This window comes from Sardina pilchardus, chromosome 2, assembly GCF_963854185.1.
Source record: "Sardina pilchardus chromosome 2, fSarPil1.1, whole genome shotgun sequence".
In the NCBI taxonomy this organism is placed as follows: domain Eukaryota; kingdom Metazoa; phylum Chordata; class Actinopteri; order Clupeiformes; family Clupeidae; genus Sardina; species Sardina pilchardus.
Window position 1 is genome coordinate 20,426,106 of NC_084995.1, and position 22,500 is coordinate 20,448,605.

At 47.7% G+C, this 22,500-nt stretch overlaps 1 protein-coding gene across 2 annotated transcripts in view; it reads right to left on the bottom strand.

The window, feature by feature from the left end:
* The window catches only part of ctnna2 (catenin (cadherin-associated protein), alpha 2), a 413,529-nt gene that overhangs the window by 265,500 nt on the left and 125,529 nt on the right, over nt 1-22,500 (bottom strand). For both annotated transcript variants that reach the window (XM_062520942.1, XM_062520937.1), the window contains exon 7: nt 49-252. In XM_062520942.1, coding sequence (XP_062376926.1) covers nt 49-252 — 204 coding nt within the window. The remainder of the gene's footprint in view (nt 1-48; nt 253-22,500) is intronic.

Below are 22,500 nucleotides of genomic sequence, written 5' to 3' on the forward strand. Positions count from 1 at the left end.
TGTGTGTGTTTCTTGCAGCAAACACATTAAAAAAAACAGCAGACTCACGTTGTTCATGTACTCGCTCAGCAGGTCTTGCAGGGCCTGGCGCACGGCGTTGCACTCGGCCACGATGCGCTCGCGCCGGTCGTCGCGCGTGCAGGACGAGTCGGCCATGAGGGCGGCGCCGCTGATGATGCTCTCCAGACGCTCCTCCAGCGAGGGACGGAAGCGAGCCTCGCTGAACGTCAGCGGGTCCAGGATGATCTTATTCTGAGGGAGAGAGAGAAGGAGACACACAGAGGCGAACGGCTTATTCATTGGGATCAAGTCAAAGTCAACCAGCTCTGCAAGACAGAGGAAGCATACATTGACAATACATTTTTTCAACGTCAATAACCACATGTCTGTCATTGGCAGTGAACCTACGAACTCCTAAGCAATGACAACTAGAGCCCCTAAGTAGAAGCAAATACAGGATGTCTCAGCTGGGTATAGTTTCCTAATGATAGGTGTTTAGCATGGCATTTATACATTTGCCTAATCCTAATCCCAAATAATAACAATAATAGCACGGATTATGCTGCAGTATCAGCAATAACATCACAAGTTTTCAAAGACATCTTCACTCCACCCCACAATCATGCGACAGACACCATGTTCTGTCTTGCCTCGCTTCTTAAGTAGCTTACATCATTAAAGTCACGCGGAAGACTTTGATGCAACTGTAACAGCGTGGCTTATGTAGATGATGTGATAGCGCTAACACTGAGTATCAGGACGCATTAGTATTACAAAGCAGCGCGACGGCTCCGGAATGATAATGGGGATTCTACATGACGGCTAACGCCCTCGACATGCTAATCATGACAGGTGCCTAGGTGGAGAGCGTAGCAGAGACGTGGGGCTCAGCGCTATAGCGAGCGAGCGAGCGAGCGCCCGGAGAAGAGAGAGAGGAGGAGGAGGAGGAGGAAACAGGAGGAAGAGCATGTGACAATGGCTCACTAGACCCTGACGAACAAATGTTGGGGTGCACAAAAATTCCCTCGCTCCCACCCAATCGCACACACGCACACACACACACACACACACACACACACACACACACACACACACACACACACACACACACACACACACACACACACGCATTTGGCAAGAGCGGTGGCAGCAGAAGGCTCGGGTCGATCTGTAGCCAGAGCCTGGCAGAAAGGTGACCTTCAAGGTTAGCTCTGGGAGGCTGACTCCAGAACCCTCTGGGTTTATGAGGCTTTTAAGCACAGAATGCAGAATACCAGCACTCCCTTTTTATTGTTTAAGTTGCCACAAATCGAGGTGTTTTACTATCAGCGGCCGCGGCGAGGAGAAGGGGAAAAAAAAAGAAATTACCATATTGATGGTGGAGATATTATGTTTTACGGCTGTACAATTTGAATATCCCATTTGCGGCAGTTTGTACTGTGCCGTCTTAAGAGGCAGAGACATGCTGGAATAGGCATGGTTTATTGGTAAAGTGATCACATTACCAGCCTAGCTTCTCTGTGCAGCTCTGTGCCCCTGCGCTTCTCCACCAGACCCAACATTGTAGGACATGAGAGACTACAAATAACAAATAATGTGGTTTAAACGTCAATTGACGCGGCGCTCTTTAATAAGTCCTGTCAGTGTCCACCACTGATAGACAGGCTGAGCAAGAGAGAGAGAGAGAGAGAGAGAGAGAGAGAGAGGGAGGGAGAGAGAGAGGGAAATGGAGAGAGGGAGAGACGGATGACGGGGAGGGGAAGACGAGCCATTTTCACAAACTGCTTCTTGGAGATAACCTTTCTCCTTAATTCTTTATCTTTCTCCTTAAAGGCTGTCTGCGGCTTCCATTGCTCAGTCTGATGAGGTCCTTCTACTGCGGCCCGAGCAGACGCAATAGGCTTCACCTTTCCTGCCATCCCGCCCCGCGAGAGGCGAATCAGGGAAATAGCAGGTCACGTCATGCGTGGGATACATAAATCAGCCCCCTCCACCCGCTCAGCGTTGGGCAGGAAACCTGCCGCTTTGAGCCTGGTGATATAGCCGCGGCCCCAATTCCATTCTGTAAAGCAAAATCCACTCTGGGAATGATTGCATCCGGCTAAAACACCATTATTTGGGCCATGTGGCCAAAAAGGCAAGTCACACTACAGCTTCCCAACTTGAACTGTTGAGGCCATAGACTGATATCAGGCACCCAAGACCTGATCACAATGCTGTTAATTACATCTCCTGTGTCATTTGATCATTTGACTCAGCCCTTTACCAAGGTCTCAGAGACTCAAGATGAGTGGTGTTTTAAGTTTGTGCAATTGTACTGTGTAATACAAAATATTCATGTTCTGTCTCTAAATTGATCCTTGTTCTGTGGGCAGAAGTCTGATCATAGTTTCTGATCATAGTTTCTACAATCTGAAATATGTGCCAATAGTTGTATACAGTAGCCCAACTAGTCCTATGATCTCTGCTGGGCCTTTATTGACATACATTTTTTACAATATTCAGACGTCTAATGCATCTTGCGATCGCATAAAGTTCCGACACCATAAACCTCTGAATCTTCACGTCAGATGTGTTCCGTCGCTGGTAGCATTTTGAGGGCGATTTCTATGTGCACCCCTCTGCCTCCTGGTGCCCAGAGTGGCATGTGCATTCACACCCAGGCCCAGCGTTCAGATGTGGTCCCGCTATCCAGTCATGTTTCACAAGCGCTTTAATCTTGAGAAGCCAATTTGTTTGGCCTTAATGTAGCGGGGGAAACAGCCCTAATACTTGAAGGAAAATGGCACTGCCTCAGCAACTCAGGGCCCTATACGATGGCCATTATCGCTGCATTGTCTCCATTACAAATCGTTTGTTTAGGCCGCCTCGCCGCCGCTTACAGGGCTGCCTTTCAATTTCAATTTCCCGTTCTGCGTACCGCCCTGCCTTATTACACCGTTTGCAGTTAAGAGTAGAATTATGCAGGTAACGCAATCCAAAACAAAAGCCGAGCCAAAACAGTTTCACGGACCCGGCCTCTGCGCCATCGAGAAGGCTCTTGACTGCACTTCCTTTCCACGGAGCTACGCTGTAAAGGCATCACAGCATGCTTTTGCGGTCCCCAGGATCGGTTTCTGTGTTGGAGGGTAAACACAGAACCTACCGGAGCACTCTGCCACCTCGCCACTGGAACACAGAGGCAGGCTGTTTGTCAAACAATGCATAATGAGACTCTGGCTGGTGAGAAGAAAGAGGGAGAGAGAGGTGGAGAAAGGACAGAGGGAGAGAGGGAGAGAGAGAGAGAGATAGAGGAAGAGAGAAGGTTAACCTACTTCAAAAGGAGGGGAAAAAAGAATCTGAGGGATCAAGGGGCTCCGGGATGCCAGAAGAACATGTGGAAGGCGGCACAGCGAGGGTGAAGGAGGGGAAAAAGAGAGGGAGCAGAAAAATGAAAGAAAAAGGAAAGAAAATGCAGGGAAACTTTGGAAATGAAAGAGAAAGGGTTGGGGCAGCGAGGAGAGGGAGAGAGAGAGTTGGAAGGACTGAATAAAAGGCGAGTGAAAGAGTAAAAAGACGGATGAAGAGGAGCGGGAGGCTGAGACTGCGGGGAATGCGGAGGAGGAGGAGGAGGACGAGGACGAGGGCGCGGGGAGTCTGGGATGCGGCGCGGGCCTCAGCACGTCTGTCTGTCTGTCTGCGCCATTATTAATGGCCGTCTAAAAAGCACAGCGTCCAGTCCCAGCAGCGCTTCTCTCTCGCCTGCCTGCTGCTGCCGGCCTACATACGGACAGGAGACCGCCGCCCCGCCCACACACTACAGGTGAGCACTGGCACAGCAGTGCCAAGGCCAGTGAGCTTATATGGCAGCGCCCAGGCGGGGTGAGGGGGTGACAGAAAAAGAGAGTGAGGGAGAGAGAGAGAGAGAGAGAGAGAGAGAGAGAGAGAGAGAGAGAGAGGAAGAGAGAGAGAGACAGGGGTAGTGATAAAGTAAGAGGGGCAACACTAACTCAAAAGGCTTACACTGCATATTCTCACCTTCCCCGCAGGGATGAGGAGAGCAGGAACATGGAGAAATAAGAGAGAGAGAGAGAATGAAAGAGAGAAAGAGTGTGCTGCCCTAACTCTCCCTGACATTCACATGCAGCTGTCATAAGCATCAGAGAGCCGCCCCCGCTCGGGGCCACACTGCCACACATCACACACACACACACACACACACACACACACACACACACACACTTCACCTGTGGGCAGGTTAAAGAGCACCTGCACATCACACATCTACTCTATTCCCAAACCACAACACACACACACAAATGTGTGCGCGCGCACACACACACCCAAGCACACACCCAAGCACACACACACACACACACACACACACACAAACACACACGTACACACACACACACTCCGCCAGGCTGCAGATATAGCACTGTCCACAAACAGACACAGAAGAAAAAAGAGCGCAGGAGAAATACTGGTCTATTCAGCCAACCCTGCAGCCTTGCCACTGCCTCCAGTCAGATCCTTGGCTTCTAGTCCTTTTCAGTTCTTTTTTTTTCTCTTTCTTCTCTCCGTGGAATTTGTCGTTTTTATTTCTGTTTTCTCTCCTTCGCTCACACTCTGTCCTCTTCCCCTGTGATTAATTGCCACCTATTACACAAGGCCTGTGCTGACTCACCCATAAAGCTCACATCTTTCCAAACGCCCACACAGCCACACACAACACAAGGCAGTGGCACTGGCAAATCACGCTCGCACACACAACACACACACAAGTCAACAAATATAAACCATCTCCTAATTCCGCTAACTTTTCCTGAAGTGATTCTTCCGCTCAAGAGTGTTAGCGCTCCCGCCTAGCGTCGCCAGACACGACGAGACGAGCGCGGCCTCTTCGCGGAGCGCGGTCTCTTTTCACTTTTTTTTTTTTTTTTCTTGATTCTTGTTTTGGTTTGCTTCCTTTCTTACGCGCTCAAGATAAGGGGTTGGTGGGAAGATTACTAGTTTTCTGGGCTGACAGTATATAAAGCTGTTTTGGCCGCAGATAACCTGATTTATCAGGAAATGGGACTCTCTTCATTCCTGCCAGAGCAAAAACAGTAGCATTACTCAGCCAGGCTCTTATCACCAGTCCCCACTATTATATTTAGAGAGGGGGGGGGGGGGGGGGGGGGTAGGAGGAGGGGGGGGCTGTTGGTGAAACGAGAGAGAGCGCGAGAGATTTATACCGACCCTGTCCCTATTAGAGTTGTTATCTTTCAATCAGAAATAACAGTATTTGGCTATTTTAAAGCGGCTCGCTGGGGCAAGGACACCTTGATTTAAAAGAGCGTGTGGGGGTGGGAGCTTTGGAACGGCATAATACCCCCGAGATATTTGCCGTGGAAACGCCTCTGATCGTTTACGCACGTACCCTGGATGATGTGTCCACGGGGCAAAGGGTCCCCATTGTTATTCTGTGTGGCGGAGCGACAATACAGGGACTGCCAAGGGGCAGAGAGGTGTGTGTGTGTGTGTGTGTGTGTGTGTGTGTGTATGTGAGAGAGGAGGTGTGGGGGGGGGGCAGAGTAGGAGAAGGCTGGCGTCTGACTGAGGGAGGGGCTGGTGGTTCAGAGGCTTTTTTTCCCAGATTCTTTCCATCCAAAGCGACAGCGCAGCGACAAGGACAGCCATGTGTTCTCTCTCGTGCATGAGCTCTCTGCACTCTGAACCCAACCCCTGGACTCAGAGTCGCCCTCTACGGGAGCTCCAGGAGGTGTGCATCTCTCATGACCTCCTGTAATGCCCTGAGTCCAGGGTCCTGCAGCAGCCATGGGCAGCCCCAGCGGCACAGTGTCCTCCTGATGCACCACAGCCAGGATCCACCTGGACAGTGAGCCAGACCAGGATGCCCATGCCTACATTTCTACCGTACAAATCAGATATATTCATATACACAAAGACATATTGAAGCATTATGATCTTATGATCTATATTACAGATACTGTATGTTTACAGACACAAAGACATACTGTATTGAAGCATTATGCTCTTCTATTTGGACTGTCTCCGGTACAGTGTGTGTGTGTGTGTGTGTGTGTGTGTGTGTGTGTGTGTGTGTGTGTGTGTGTGTGTGTGTGTGTGTGTGTGTGTGCACTGTGTCTAATGCTGTGCCGCCTTGCTTGTCTATCTGTCATGCAATGACATCCCCCCAATGATATTCCGAGATGATATTCATGAAGTGATATTCAGGTCCATTTCGAGTCCAACAGGTTTCTTCTAAGAGCCGGAAATGTCACGGTCACTGACATTCAATCTAACCCCTGAGCCGTAAACACGTCACGGAAAAAGCATCTCCTGTAAGCCATCTCTGTGCTGCTCAACATAAAAGCCGACGCGTGGCGAATACGAAGTGAGCCGAAGAGAGGCCTTTCTACCTGTAAGTCCACGTAAGTGGCTCCCGAGCCCTCATGCATGTTTCATGGGAGCGCATCTGTATTGATGGGTAGCTATAGAAGACAGAAAAGGAGAAAGAGAGGAACGGGCGGAGAGACGGAGCGACGGAGGGGTGGCTGACCTCACGGGAGGGAAAAGAGAAGTGTTTTCACTATAGCGTTCTTATTTACGGATGGGAGGGTGGTGGTGGTGGTGGTGGTGATGGGGATGAGTGTCCTATCCTGTCAGTCTGGTGGATAAGCTGGCCATCTCCACGCCCCCATGGCGTGATGGCAGCGGCAGCAGGAGATGTGCTGGGCCGGGCCTGTAATGATGAGGGGGGTGGAGGGGAGCGCCGGAGGCTGGAGGATGGACAGATGGACGCGTGGAGCGTCTCAAGACAGCAAGGGTCAAGTCATGTCATCCAGCAAGTCTTCACACAATCCCACTGCCCACAGTGTGTGTGCATGTGTGTGTGTGTGTGTGTGTGTGTGTGTGTGTGTGTGTGTGTGTGTTTTGCCTGTGTGTGTGTTTGTCTGTGTATGTGTATGTGTGTGTGTGTGTGTGGTTGTGTGTTTGTCTGTGTGTGTGTGTGTGTGTGTGTGTGTGTTGGGAAGGATTTTCTTGGCCTAGTTAGCCTCAGTTAGCCTCATGTCTCCAGAGACAGACACAGGCGAGTCCCCTGTGGGGCTTGCCCACTCTTTCAGGATCACAAGGGAACGTCTCATACGCTCCCTAACCACCACCACACCCACACACACACACACACACCCACACCCACCCACACCCCATAGCCCACACCCATCCACACCCCACACCCCACGACTCCTGGAGGGGTCTGCCTTATGTAGGAGGACATGACCAGGGCTTGAGCATTATCATGTGTGATGCCCGGTTGACCCAAAGGCTAGGCCAGCGCTGCTATGGACCCTAATCAGTCTGTTGAGCCTGACAGGATTAGTTAGGACCGCAGCAGTCATATGAAGTCAACAGGAACAGGAGAAACAGGGTCTGGTCTGTTTAAGCGATGGCCAGCTTTTCTTACTCTGGTCTGGAGAAATAAAAGCACTCATATCAGCACACACGATCATCTAAGTCGCTTGTTGAAAACATCTTCTGTTTTTTTTTTCTCTTTTCCAGTCCGGTTTGCTCATCCCTGAGACAGACTGACCAGAGCACTCTCCCTCTCTCTCTCTCGTCCACTCTGCTCCTCGGCTCTCTCGATCGATGCCTTTCCTTATGAAACACAGAGAATCCTTTAGTGTGTCAGAGCACTCTCCTCTCTGTGTGTATCCAATCCGTCTCTTTCTCTCCCCCTCTTTCTCCCCCCCCCCCCCGCTTCAATTACTTTTAAACACACTGCACCTCTCACTCTGGCTGGTAATTCATCCTCAGGATTCTATCTCTCTGTCACCCTCCGCTTGCATCTCTCCTCTCTGTTATGAAGAAGAAGCGTTCTCATCCAAAGCGACGGCAGCGATGCAAAGACAGGTGTGTGTGTGTGTGTGTGTGTGTGTGTGTGTGTGTGTGTGTGTGTGTGTGTGTGTGTGTGTGTGTGTGTGTGTGTGTGTGTGTGTGTGTGTGTGTCGTCTCTCTCTCTCACTCTCTCTATGAGCTCCAGGCGCTTTCAACCACTGTCCTCAGTGCTGACACCTTCACCTTGTGAAGTGTGTGTGTGTGTCTCATGACTTCCTGTGACCCCCTCCAGTGCCGAGATGGAGACCCGAGACTGAGGGCCAGCCAAGCGTGTGAACACGAGGAGGTGAGGTGACATTCAACTACATTCAGTAAGTCCAGCTGTTTTTTTTATGTGTGAGTGTGTGTGTGTGTGTGTGTGTGTGTGTGTGTGTGCCAGTAATGTCATGGTGACTGACATCCAATCTGAGCCCTTTGTGCTGCTCAACAGGACGGCAAGATGGGGGCGAGTACAGAGAGAATGGATGAAGCCTTTCCACCTAGCATAGCATGGATGAAGCATTTCTAAGACATTTTCTCTAGACTTTCTCTGACTCTTTCTCTCTCTAAGAAATGCTTCTGTATATATATTCTCTCTTTCTCTCTCTCTCTCTCTCTACTTACACAGGGACGCACACACACAAACACACACACACACACACTCAGATGTAGATTCAAACACTCTCTTTCACACTCACACACACACACACACACACACACACACACACACACACACACACACACACACACACACACACACACACATACACATACATACCTACTGTATTGTGCATGTAAGAAATACATCTGTATGTATATATATTCTCTTTCTCTCTCTGTACTTACACAGGCACACACACACACACACCTATAGTACTGTACATGTAAGGAATACTTCTGTATATGTATTCTCTCTCTCTCTCTTACAGGCATGCACACAAGCACACACACACACACACACACACACACACACACACACACACACACACACACACACACACACACACACACACACACACACACACACACACACACACACACACACACACACACACACACACACACACACACACACACACACACACACACACACACAAACACACACATAATCACTCAGATGTGCATCCAAACATTTTCTTTCACACACACACTCTCTCTCACACACACACACACACACACACACACACACACTTCAGACAGCAGTGAAGCAGCACAGGCAGGAGAAACACTGAAGAGAAACAAGTCGAGGTTCTCCAGAGAGGGAACAAATGCACTGAAAGGAGGCGGCATCAGACGGAGCAGCGCACCGCTGCCAACAGCTCAAATGTTGGGAAACATTCACATGAGGCGTCATGGGAGCCTATCATTATTCTAACAAGCACACAACTCTAAAATTATTCAGTCGCACTTTATCTATTCATATAATTGACTATATGTCATTTAAAATGTTCAAATGATTTGGATTGTTAAAAAGAACTGATTGGGGAAGTTCTAATGTTCTCAGAAGGCTTTGGATTGCCTCCAAAGACGTACTTCTCGGAAAGGGATGTAAGATGTAAAAGAGGTAGTAAAAGTTATTTAATATTTCAAGTAATTACTGTGAGTTTATTTCAAATCAATAGCAATCGGCAATCAAAGCTTTCTTGAATTCATATGCTGAGGAAAGAAAGCATTGTGCTATTAAGAGTGTCAAATAGAAACGCAGACCTGAAGTCATTAATTGATTACAGTAATTGATGGCTAAAAACAGATCAAGGGTATGGGATCATACTGCAGCAACTGAAGTTGCAGTCACTGAAGGAAGATAGCAATCCAAGTACAGCACTTTCAAAGGGACCCGAAATAGGTAGTCTCTAAACGCGATTATTCAGCCGGAAAAGAAAGACACAATGAAGACACACAGGAAGACACAAATTCAACCATATCCAGGCACACCACACACACACATACACACACACACACACACACACACACACACAAGCCCGTGCACACTCACACATGCACACACACACAAACAGGCACACACACACACACACACACACACACACACACACACACACACACACAGAGACACACACATATATGCACACGCATCCCCCCCACACACAAACACACACACACACACAAATGGCGTTTGGATACACAGATGTTTATATTGATATCAGTTTGCAGTGCTTCATCTAAGATCTACCTCCCTTTTCAACGTATTCTTATCTACTGGCTTAAACTGGCAGAACAGTCTGAGCATGTTACCAGCGAGTAGCAGCAAGTTAAGTGACATTTTACTAATTACGCACAATTCACCCATTCAAGTTAAGGACTCTCATGCCCTCATGCAAACTGCTTCTGCTTTAAATCACTTTGAACAAATCCCACTTGACGAAAAAACCCAAGATTGGCACAGCAGTTCAGCTAAAAGAGATGGCATTTGATGATGCACTAAAGCCTGGGCCCCTCTGGTGCCTGTCATTGTGTTTCAGAGCCTCTTGAGTCCGATCCGAGAGACGGGGCTGACCACGGGGGGGACAGGGCAGTCAAGATCATGTACGCTCAAGTGCTTTCAGATCAGAATGGAGGACGGAAATCAGAAGAGGATAAATAGAAGGGAGATGGAGCCCCTATTATTCATCCCGAGGGAAATCCTTCCTCTGCATTTGACCCACCGGAGGTTAGTGAACACACACACACACACACACACACACACACAAACACACATACATACTCTCTCTCTCTCTAACATTAGGAACAGTGAACACCCGGAGCAGTGGCAGGGCCATTTTTGCGGCCCCTGGAGACCTTGGTCGTCTGTGGATGTGGACATGCCAGAGCACTGTTGCACCACCGGTCAGGGATCACCCGGTCACCCTTGGGTCACCAGTGTGTTTCCCTAACCAGTACGCCATGGCTTGTCCCAGTAGGGATGGAGGGGGAAGTGTGTGTGTGTGTGTTTGTGTATGTGTGTGTGTGTGTGTGTGTGTGTGTGTGTGTGGGGGGGGGGGGGGGGGGGGTCAGAGGTAAACTTCATCCTTGATCTGGGACGTGCAGCATGATGCGGTATGATGCCGCAGCATAGTGTTCATCTCGGTGGCATTTGCATGCACAAACTGGACCACAACGTCACCAGCAACCTGTCTGCCTTACTGCACCAGAGGGGACAGGCTCAAGGCCTACACACACGATTTAAAGGCCACTCTCTCTCTCTCTCTCCGTGTGTGTGTGTGTGTGTGTGTGTGTGTGTGTGGATGTGTGTGAGTGAGAGAGAGAGAGAGACGGATAGAAGAGAAAGTAAACAGACAGAGCGGGACCTGAGGGAGATGTGCATGCAGCTGTGTGCAATGTCCAATGCAGGCAGGGAGGGAGGGAGGGAGTCTATCTGAAGTCACTATGGCCAACTTCAGTTCTCATTAAGACCCATTTTATCCTTTTAGCTCTCTCTCTCTCCCTCTCTATCTCTGTCTCTCCATCCATCTCTCTCTCCCTCTCCCTCTCTGTCTCTCCATCCATCTCTCTATCTCCCTCTACTCCCTCTCCCTCTCTCCATCCATCTATCCCTCTCTCCATCCAACTCTCTCTCTTCCTCTCTCTCTCTCTCTCTCTCCCTCTCTCCATCCATCTCTCCCTCTCTCCATCCATCTCTCCCTCTCTCCATCCATCTCTCTCTATTCCTCCCTCTCTCTCTCTCTCTCTCTCTCTCTGACTCAACACCTCAAGTCCCATTAGGCACCGCTCCTCCCCTTCGGCCACTCCGCGTCCCCTGAGTCCTGACGCAGTGGCGGTCTCTTTGTAGGTCACTGCCGGGCCCATATGCTCGGGATCGCTGTGTGATTCACGAGCCGCTCGCAACCCAAAAGGGTCCCTTGACCCACGCTCGCTCGATTGACGAAGATGGGATTCTTACTGCGGCGCGGTGGGACATGAATACACGCACACACACACATATACATACACACACACGCGCGTAGGCGGGGCGAACGAGCCGACGGCAAGACCCGCCGCTGCGCTTGCAACCTTAAAGAGACGTGCCAGCCCTGATCAACGTGACGAGGTAGGAGAGGAGGGGAGACCGCCACTGGACACAAGCATCTGGGGAGATGGGCAGTCACGCAAAAACCTGTGGGTCTTCCAAAGTTAATGCCATCTCATTGTTTCAGAGACATGGATGTGTGTGTGTGTGTGTGTGTGTGTGCGTGTGTGTGTGTGTGCGTGCATGCCTGTGTGTGTGTGTGTGTGTGTGTGTGTGTTTGTGTGTGTGTGTGTGTGTTTGTACAGTGGAGTGGTGGGCTGGGATTCTACACATAGAATATTTTGAACTGTTTGTTTTTGAAGTTGTCTGTTTTGATTACACAAAACAGCTAGCGGCACAGTGCAGCTGCAGGCTAGGTGTTGCATGATATGCATGGCATATTTGAGTGGTCATTGAAAGCCACCTACACGTACAAGGCTTTTAAACATCCCAGGTAAACCCAGGTGAGCTGATGTTTCAGCACTGCTTCATATTTCATAAGGTGACACAAATCAGACAAAATACAGACACTCTCCGGATTAGTCCTCGAAATGATCAAAATTATACGGACGGAAAAAAAATATTTCTATCTGCGAATGCTGTTTGTTTTAATATTTCATGAGACACAGAGGGGACAGAGAGGAACAAGAGAGAAAGAGAGAGAAAAAGAGAGAGAGAGAGAGCGGAAGAGAGAACAGAGAGAGAAAAGACAAGAGAGAGGGGGAGGAAGCAAAGCCCCTCGGCTCCAAGCAGGAAGGCAGAAATGTGCTGCACAACCACTTGCAGCAGACACATTAATCAGACGCAAGTGTGACCACCCCCCCCCCCCCCTCCACACACACACACCTCCCCCCCGGGCTCCACGTGCGCCTCCACCCGCCGTGTAAATACACCCCGGACCACCAGCGCCTCCTCATGAGGAGAACAGGAGGTGGTGTTCCTCGAACATCTTTAAAACAGGAAACAAGGTGATGAAATAGTAATAAGCACAATTTCCATGAATAAATAAAAGATCAACAGCACCAGGTAAGATAGTTAAATGGCTGCGGCTAAATAAATCATGTTTCTACTTTGTGTGTTTGCGCAGGGAACGCTACTGGGATTCCACTTTGACCTAGAATCCTACAATTCCCAGGGTGCCTCAGGTTCTATTTTCTTCCTGCCTCTGACCAAGCCACATGTTCCACTTCTAAGACACCTTTATCTCCCCTTCAGTGTCCTTCAGCATTTGTCTTTCTTTTCCTCTCGTGCACTCTCTCTTTCTTGCTCTCATTCTTGGCCTCTTACTCCTTCTCTCTCTCCCTCCCCCTCTCCCTCTCTCTCTCTTTCTCTCTCCCCCCTCCCTCTCTCCCTCCATTCACTTGTCCAGAGCATCTTGGTCTGGGCCCTCATGTAAGGCTGTGGGCACTGTCTTTCATGCCAAGGACTTCAGGTCTGCGTGTCCACCCACAGACAGAGAGGGAGACAGACAATCTCAGTCTCAGTCTTTCAAATCAGTCGTCCCAGAAATTGCCAGGCAGATCATTATGGGACTGAAAACAGTGTGAGTGGGAAGGAGAGAGAGAGAGAGAGAGATGCCGAGAGAGGGAGAAGGAGAAGGGGGGGAGGGTGTGTGTGGGGGGGGGGGGGTTGCTGCGCCTGTGATCTTCATAAACTCATTGTAGTCAAACAAAAAACAAAACTCCTATTACTTATGTTAATTAGAGCACATCTTCACAGATGCCATGGAGCCAACACACATTTGAGCAGGGACACATCCTGTAAACAATCTCTGGCAAATTCTCCTGGTGTTCCAGCGCGTTTGCAGAACAATCTAAACACCCGGCGCCATCTCTCCCGGGCTTTGGGGAGAATGCGGGAGAACAGCGCAAACTCTACAACAACACTTGCGTCTGCCACAGCAGAGACACAGAGAGAGAGAACAAGAGAGCGAGAGAAAGGAAGAGAGAGAGAGAGAGAGAGAAAGAGAGAAAGAGAGAGAGAGACTCCCCCAGACAGGCCAGGGAGGGACATCCATGAGTATTCCGGCTGTTAGACTAATGACCGCTCTGTGATTAATAGGCTGCGTAGCATATGTCCAACTCTTCTGTTCTCATGTCCTCCCTGAATGCAGCCATACTGTGTTGACCTTGGACTGGTATGAGCTGGACCCTGGACTGCGCCATCTTAGTGAGGAGTGGGGGGGTGGGGGGGTGCAGGCAGCTCTGAAATAGGAACAGACTGCTCCTTATAAACAACAGAAGGCATAGAATTGTCTGGCAGTGGTACGGCCCAAGTCCTACTATTAATGTGCCCAGTAAAGGACGATGTTGAAATATGTGGATAGTCTGTCCTCTCCGCATTTAGAAATGCAACATGCTGCACACTATTTTCTGGTGCTACGTTCACGTGTCTGTGCGAGACACATGGAGGAAAAAACAGGGGCAGAATCTAACTTGTATCCCTTCTGACTGAAGAGTTCCCTTCTCTCTGCCTCTCTGTCTGCGCATATACCTATGTGCGTATACAAACAAAATGTGCGCAGAGCCAGAGTTGCGAAAGTTGAGAAACCGAGTGAAAATGTTGTTAAATGTTTTCTTCCCCTCCCTCCGCCGGTCCTCGGATATGTTCATTTCGCGGCGAGATTATTTCCAGAAAGCATCTCATCTGCTGGCTTTCCCCTGAGCTTCCCCTGCTTGGCATCTCTTTGTAATTCACTTTCTTTTTTATCTGCCTCCCTTTCTGCTGCTCTGTTTTGGATATGCTCCCCTATGTACCGAGCTGATAGGAAACCAAATGCAAAAGGAAGTGAATGTCATCCGGCGCCATCGCTCTCTCTCCTCTCCAAATCCTCTCTCTCTCTCTCTCTCTCTCTCTCTCTCTCTCTCTCTCTCTCTCTCTCTCTCTCTCTCTCTCTCTCTCTCTCTCTCTATCAATTCAATTCAATTCAAGGATGCTTTATTGGCATGACAAATAAGACATTCATGTTGCCAAAGCAGTCAAACAAATGTATATCATAGTGTAACATTAGCACAGAATGATAATACATACACTGTACACATGCATACATTATACACATACACATAAGAATACAAGTAATATACCATAAGTATGTCTATTCTCTGTAAAAATAAGGATATAGTCCTGTGAGATAAAATAATTAAGTTATGCTAGTGTCTCTCAGCTTATGACAGTGTGAAATGTATCTTGCTGCTAGAGGGGCTGAATATCCCTCTCCTGAGAGGATAGGCAGTTTATCATGTGAACCCATGGTTTCGAACTTTGGGTAGTATGATTTAAAACTAGGGAAAGATGCCTCTCTTATGTTTTTATATTTTTCACAGTGAAGAAGAAAGTGCTCCTCTGTCTCAACCTTCCCTGTCTGGCAGTGACCACATATTCTTTCCTCTTTTGGCAGCCAGGTTTTCCTGTGCCTGCCTGTTTCCACTGTAAGAGTGTGGTCACTTAGCCTGTACTTGGTCAGGATTTGCCTCTGCTTCGTATCTCTGACAGAGAAGAGATACTCTGCCAATTTATATTCTCGATTTAGGGCCCGATAGAAATTCATTCTGCTTTGACTGGTAGTTTGATTTCTCCAATGTTCCAAATAGTCTTCTTTCGCTTGTTTGATGGCAATTTTGACACTAATTGTTGATTTGGAAGCAGTACTGGTCTGAGCAGGTTGTATACTTGTTATGGAGTTAGTGAGCTTCAGTACCAGTTGGCATAAGGGACTCTTGTTAGGGTTCAGTTCCTGGGTTTGTAGAGCCTCAAAGTGGAGTGCATTTATGGGACTTGATTTCAAGTGCATCCAGAATTTTAGTGCTCGTTTTTGGATAGGTATTGCCAATGGGTAACGGCCTAATTCTGCCCTACATGCATTGTTTGGTGTTTTTGTTTGGACTTTAAGAATAAATCGACAGAATTCTACATGTAGGGCTTCTGTTGGATGCTTGTCCCATGCAGTGTAGTTGTGCATGCTGAGTGGACCCCAGACTTCACTTCCGTATAGCGCAATAGGCTGTATTATGCTGTCAAATAATTTGCACCAGATTGATATTGGTATATTTATATTGTAAAATTTAGATTTTATTGCATAGAGGGCTCTGCGGGCTTTTTCTTTGAGTGCATTCACTGCCATGCTGAAACTACCTGATGCAGTAATAACCAGACCGAGGTAGGTATACTGCATCGTGTGCTCTAGGGCGGTGCCACCTAGAGTGAAAGTGTGTCTGTGTTCCTGACATCTGGGTTTCTTTTGAAAAATCATGATTTTTGTTTTTGTAGGGTTTACTGACAGGGCCCAGGTCTGGCAGTATTTTGCCAGCAGGTCTAGGTGTTCTTGTAGGCCCTGTTCAGAAGGGGATAGGAGGACCAGATCATCTGCAAAGAGCAGAAATTTGACTTCTGTATTCTGGAGGGTGAGTCCAGAGCCTGCAGACTGTTCCAACTGCACCGCTAACTCATTGATGTAGATGTTGAACAGAGTTGGACTCAGGCTGCAGCCCTGTCTCACTCCTCGTTTCTGTGTGAAGACTTCTGTTTGTTTTTTGCCAATTTTTACACTGCATTTATTGTTTGAATACATTGATTTGATCACATCATATACTTTACCCCCTACACCAGTTTCTAGCAGTTTGTAGTATAATCCGTCATGCCAAATAGAGTCAAATGCTTTTTTAAAGTCGACAAAACATGCAAATATTTTTCCATTTTTCTTATCTTTTACGTGTTTGTTGATTAGGGTGTGTAGGGTGTAAATGTGATCCGTAGTGCGATGATTTGGAAGAAAGCCAATTTGTTTTTTACACAGGGTATTGTGCTTGTTAAGGAAGGTTTGGATTCTTTCATTCAATATGCTGCTAAATACCTTCCCCAGATTACTGTTCACACAGATACCTCTGTAATTATTAGGATCCAATTTGTCTCCACTTTTATGAATTGGTGTGATAATGCCTTGATTCCAGATGTCAGGAAAAGAGCCAGAACTTAGAACAAGATTGAATAATTTGAGCATTGCATTCTGCATCTCAGGTGTGCTCTGCTTAAGCATCTCACTCCTGATGCTATCCTGTCCACAGGATTTATTGGGCTTTAAGGATCTAATTTTTTGTGATAATTCTTCACTGGAAATGGGGAATTCCAGTGGACTTTGATTATCTTTAAATACTAATTCGAAAGTTTGTAATTTTTCTTTAATCTGATTTTGGTTTGTTTCTGTTAGTTGTATTTCACTGTAAAGGTTTTGAAAATGCTCAATCCAAGTGTTACCATTTTGAATGGGTACTTCTTTTGCTTCTTTAGTGCTCAAATTATTCCACATATGCCAAAACTGATTTTTGTTGATGGAGTCTTCAATCTCATAGATAAGTTTGTTGGTGTAGTGCTGTTTTTTTCTTTTGATGGTTTGTTTGTAACTTTTTTGGGTCAGACAATATTGTTGTCTTAAAACTGTGTCTTGGGGGTGGCGGTGTTTTAGGTTTGACAGTTGTCTTAATTCCTTCCTTATATTTTTGCATTCTGTGTCAAACCATTTATCACATTTTGGCTTTTTGGCTTTTGCTCTCTGGCTTTTTGTTAGCCCAGCCTTTTTTGCAGCAGTGTGGAAAATAAGGTTCAGCTCTTGAACGGCCATGTTGACACTTTTTGTATCATTACAGAAGGGTTTGTTAGTAAAGTTAGTTATTTTGTTAGTCAAATTTGGTGAATTTAAGGCTTGTATGAATTTTTCTGAACTGTCTGTCGCCCATCTGTACATTGGATTGAGATTGTACAACTTACTGGGCTCCTTATGTGATTTAGTAAAATTGTTAGTCATTTTCAGGAATATATTTATTTGGTTATGGTCGGAAAATGGAGTTTGCTGCCTGACAGTGAATGCACTGAAGTGAGAGGGGTCCATGTCAGTGATTGCATAATCCACTACACTGCTACCCAGGGCTGAAGAATACGTGAACCTCCCCAAAGAGTCCCCTCTAATCCTGCCATTAAGAATGTACAGGCCTAAGGCTTGACAGAGGTGCACTAACTCTTTACCACTGTTGTTTACCACACAGTCTAGGTTGCACCGTGTTGTGGTCGTTGGTGAAAGGTGCAATGGTAACTGGCCAAACACATGTGCACTACCCTCAGGGTCAATAAAGTCGGGCTCAATGCCTGTCCGTGCATTAAAGTCTCCACACAGTATCACTTTGCCCTGTGCTTGGAAATAAACTACTTCTGTGTAGAGCTTATTGAAGTAATCTTCTTCATAGTAGTCTGAGTCAGCTGGCGGAATGTATGCTGCACAGAGGTAAGTTGTGAATTCAGCAATGCCTATGGTATTGCGTAATTTCAGCCATAAGTGGTATTTCTCTATTTTGACAATTGATATGTGTTTAGCCAATTCATTTTTGCACCACACCAAGATACCACCTGAATCTCTTCCACGACGTGTTTTTGTTGATTTTACTGAGGGCACTACAAACTCAAAATAATCTACTGGACACATAGAGATAACATTTTCACGACGCCAAGTTTCAGTAAGAATTAATATATCACATTTTGTAACACAATCCAAAAACTCAGGGTTCGTAGTCTTCAGACCAAAGGCTGAGGAATACAGACCCTGGATGTTCCAACAGCTAATACAAAAAGAAGGCATGAGTATGGTAACGAAGAACAATTAACCATTTTGTGAGACAAGTAATCCAAAAAAAGTTTGATAGCTTTTCACAATACTGTAACATGACATTGTTTGAAAGTGTGTGTGTGTGTGTGTGTGTGTGTGTGTGTGTGTGTGTGTGTGTGCGTGTGTGCGTGTGTGCGTGTGTTTGTGTGTGTGTGTGTGCACGCGTGTGCGTGTGCGTGTGTGTGTGTGTGTGCGTGTGTGTGCGTGTATGCGCGCACAATTTTTTTTTTTTTTTTTTTTTTTTTTTTTGTATGTTCAACTCACAGTTGGAGAAGGCCTGCGCATAGCTTGTGGAGCATGTGTTTTATCTCATCTAGTTCAGAGGGTTGATGGGATGCAGGAGGTGGTTGGGCTAGAGCTTTGGCATAGCTCTGCTGTTGCTGTAGTGGCTGGGTGGTATTGGGCTGGGATGTCATCCTGTGATGAGCTGGTGAGTATGATTTTTGTGTAGAGGGTCCTCTAGAGAAGGAGTTGTAGCCATGCGGATTAGGTGGGGGAGAGTGATAGGTGATGTAGGGCGGGGAGTTGGTTGGGTTCCGTCCTAGGGCCACATCTTTGAGGGTCCTGGCGAAGATTCTGACTCCATTCTTGTGGAGGTGAAGTCCGTCATACAACTCACGTGGGCCGATGGAGGGGTGGTGGGCAACGTGGACGTTCGGGAGGGTAGAGCAGTTTCTGGTTAGTTCTGCATTGATGCTGTGGATGAGGTGCGGAGGTGTGTCTGTGCGGGGGAGGAGAGTAGATATTATGATGCGGGACTCTGGGAACTCTCGACTTGCTTCTATCTCTATCTCTCTCTCTCTCTCTCTCTCTCTCTCTCTCCTCCACTCCCTCAACCTCTCAAACTGTTTCCAAGACAACCTTTTAAGTCCTGTAACTACACAAAAAACACATTCCGTATGTGTGAACCAGCCTATATTCCAGCAAAGACCAGTTGTGTCCATTTGGTGTTGTCAGCATGAGGATGTCTATCATAAAGGCATCTACAGTATGAATGGAGGAAGGAGGAGGACGAGGACACATAAGCCCTCTCACCAACTTGTAAAATGCTCCTTGCAAGGGGAATACATTTGCCATTGAGGTTTGCACCATTGACATTCCTCCCCCAGCTCTGCAGCAGTGAACGCAGGTCTGAATCTTAAGGAGAGGTATTGTACGGCTTTTTACAGAGAGAGCGAGAGAGAGAGAGAGAGAGAAAGATAGAAAGAGAGAATCAAAGAGAGAGAGAGCACAATGATGGGTTGTATGCTATTCCTTTTGGGTTAGCCATATTTAAACAGGCACACACTTCACACACATACACACACCTCACACACACACACACACACACACACACACACACACACACACACACACACACACACACACACACACACACACACACACACACACACACACACACACACACACACACACACACACACACACACACACACGGCTATCCAATGGTTCTGGAACAAAGCCCAACTCAAGCTGCACCCTCCCACTGCTGTCTGGGGGTGGGGTGGGTGGTGCGGGGCGCAGGGCCCCACCTGGGCACGAGGGTGGGGGCTGGCATGTTGGAGTGGAGGGGCCGCACTGGCAGATGGGTGGGAGTTGAGCTCCGCCTGGGCATCTGGGACTGAAGGGGTTAGAGCCGCCCGCTTCATCCGGCCAAGGAGGGGAGATTAATGGGCACAGCCACGGGCCAGCACATACCCCCCAGCTCTCCCCTCCTACCCCCCTTGAGCGCCATGCTGGAGTGACCTTGACCTCATCGACTGGCTGGCTGTGGCGTGATGTGCGTGTGTGTGTGCGTGTGCGTGTGCGTGTGCGTGTGCGTGTGCGTGTGCGTGTGCGTGTGCGTGTGTGTTGTACTGTATGTGTGTGTTGTTTGTATGTGTGTGTGTGTGTGTGTGTGTGTGTGTGTGTTGTACTGTATGTGTGTGTTGTTTGTGTGTTTTTGTGTGTGTGTGTGTGTGTGTGTGTGTGTGTGCATGCGTTGTGTGTGTGTGTGTGTGTGCATGCGTTGTGTGTGTGTGTGTGTGTGTGTGTGTGTGTGTGTGTGTGTGTGTGTGTGTGTGTGTGTGTGTGTGTGTGTGTGTGTGTGTATTGACAGATGACCGGGAGAGAGATGGCTTGCTGGCAGCGGTGGACGCCATGCTCCCCTGGCTGAAGCCCATTGATATATCTGGGAAGCAGCGAGCTCTGCGGAGAGACTGCTGAGAACTCAGTGAGGTGAGCGATAAGTGAGGCGCGCTCGATTCGGAGGAGAGGAGAGGGCGAGCGCCTCCCTCCTAAGTGCTAGCCTTGATTAGAGGTCCTCACTAACACACCGGGGTGAAAGAAATAGCAACATGCAGCACAAACACACAGCAGGTGAATTCCGTTGCATCAACTGCAGAGGGAGAGGATCTCATTAACACTGGACAAACGCAGTGAAACATTCCTCGCAATCCAACCTGATTAGCAAGGCATTACTCCCCTGGTTGGCCTCAGTGTGTTGTAAATGATGGCGATATTCATCATGTGGTCAAAATTGACCACTTACGCCCTGGAAATAAATAACATGAAATACTATTTCTCTGCAAGAACTTCATGGCCATTTTGCCCATAATGTGCCAGCACATAGAACATATACATAAAGAAACATTCCTCGAAATGCAGCCATTTTAGGCCCCTGATTGGCCTCGGTGTGTTGTACAAGTCGGCCTCCACTGTCAAAAACGACCAATTTACTGAACACAAAATACTACCAGACAACAATCTGCAAACAAGAACTTCATGGCCAACATTTGTCCTTGGCAAGCACATACCGTACAGCAGTTGCAGTTCCCAACACATGGACTCTTTTTTACTTGGTTTATCACCATCATGGAGCGCTGAAAAGATTGGATTAGGAAAGGCCTGGCATTCCACTGTACCTGCAGTGCCATACCTCTCTGTTCTTTTCTAAAGCAGCTGTCCAACATTCCATAAGGTACCGCAGAAAATATAATTGACTGCCATGGTGCAACTCCTTGACTGTCTCCGAAGCTGATTTGCCGATTTGACAAGGTAATGTATTTTTTTAATAACCTTCTATCGTAAAGGCTGAAATCATGTTCCTTTTTTTGGTCATGTCAAAGATAAAGACATCTCATTTAAAGCGGCCACGTCTCCAATAGCGGAGCTGTGGACGGGTCTTTTCATATGCCCACGCCACCTCCACCACCTCCTCCTCCACCTCCTCCACCTCCTCCACCTCCTCCTCCACCACCTCCTCCTCCGGGATCAGCAGTGATGGGCACCAGGCGCTCCTGCCTCTGACACATTTTCCCATGTAAGAGACACACTGCACTGAGCATTTATCACAGTATAGAAACAAGTCCCCACAGAGAGAGAGAGAGAGAGAGAGAGAGAGAGAGAGAGAGAGGGAGCGAGAGACACAGAGAGAAAGAGGGAGAGAGAGAGAGAGAGACAATTCACCTATGGCTAAACCACGCCCCCGAACGCAACGAGCCAATCACAGTGGGCAAATAGCTACAATACACTCGGACATTCTCGGCTTCCACGTCCATTGAAATGCATTGCAGTCGGTCAGTTTTCATTCGTTTTTATATGTTTTTTCTTGACATTTTAAGTTTTAAATTGTAAAACGGTGTGCATGGGGTACATGCAACCCCGACACAATGTATCCCAAGAAGCTGGGCGACCGTGTGTATTTTTTACCCTTTCCTAAGCCACATTTCAACCGAGATAAGCGTCTGCTCTGGATAAGACAGTAGACCTCAACACCAAATAAACGTGGATAACATGAATACGTTTTTCCAAGTCAACAACGTGTTTGAACGCTGTGTTCAACACCTCTTTAACCAAGGTTAGGCCAATGTTAGCTAACATTAGGCATCGTTAACGAAAACGTTAGCTTCTAGGTGCGTTGTACATGTCGCTATTAGGTGCTTTCACACACTACAGCACAGCAATTAACCCGTCGTTTGGGGGGTTAATAATAGCAGAGACAACACATGAC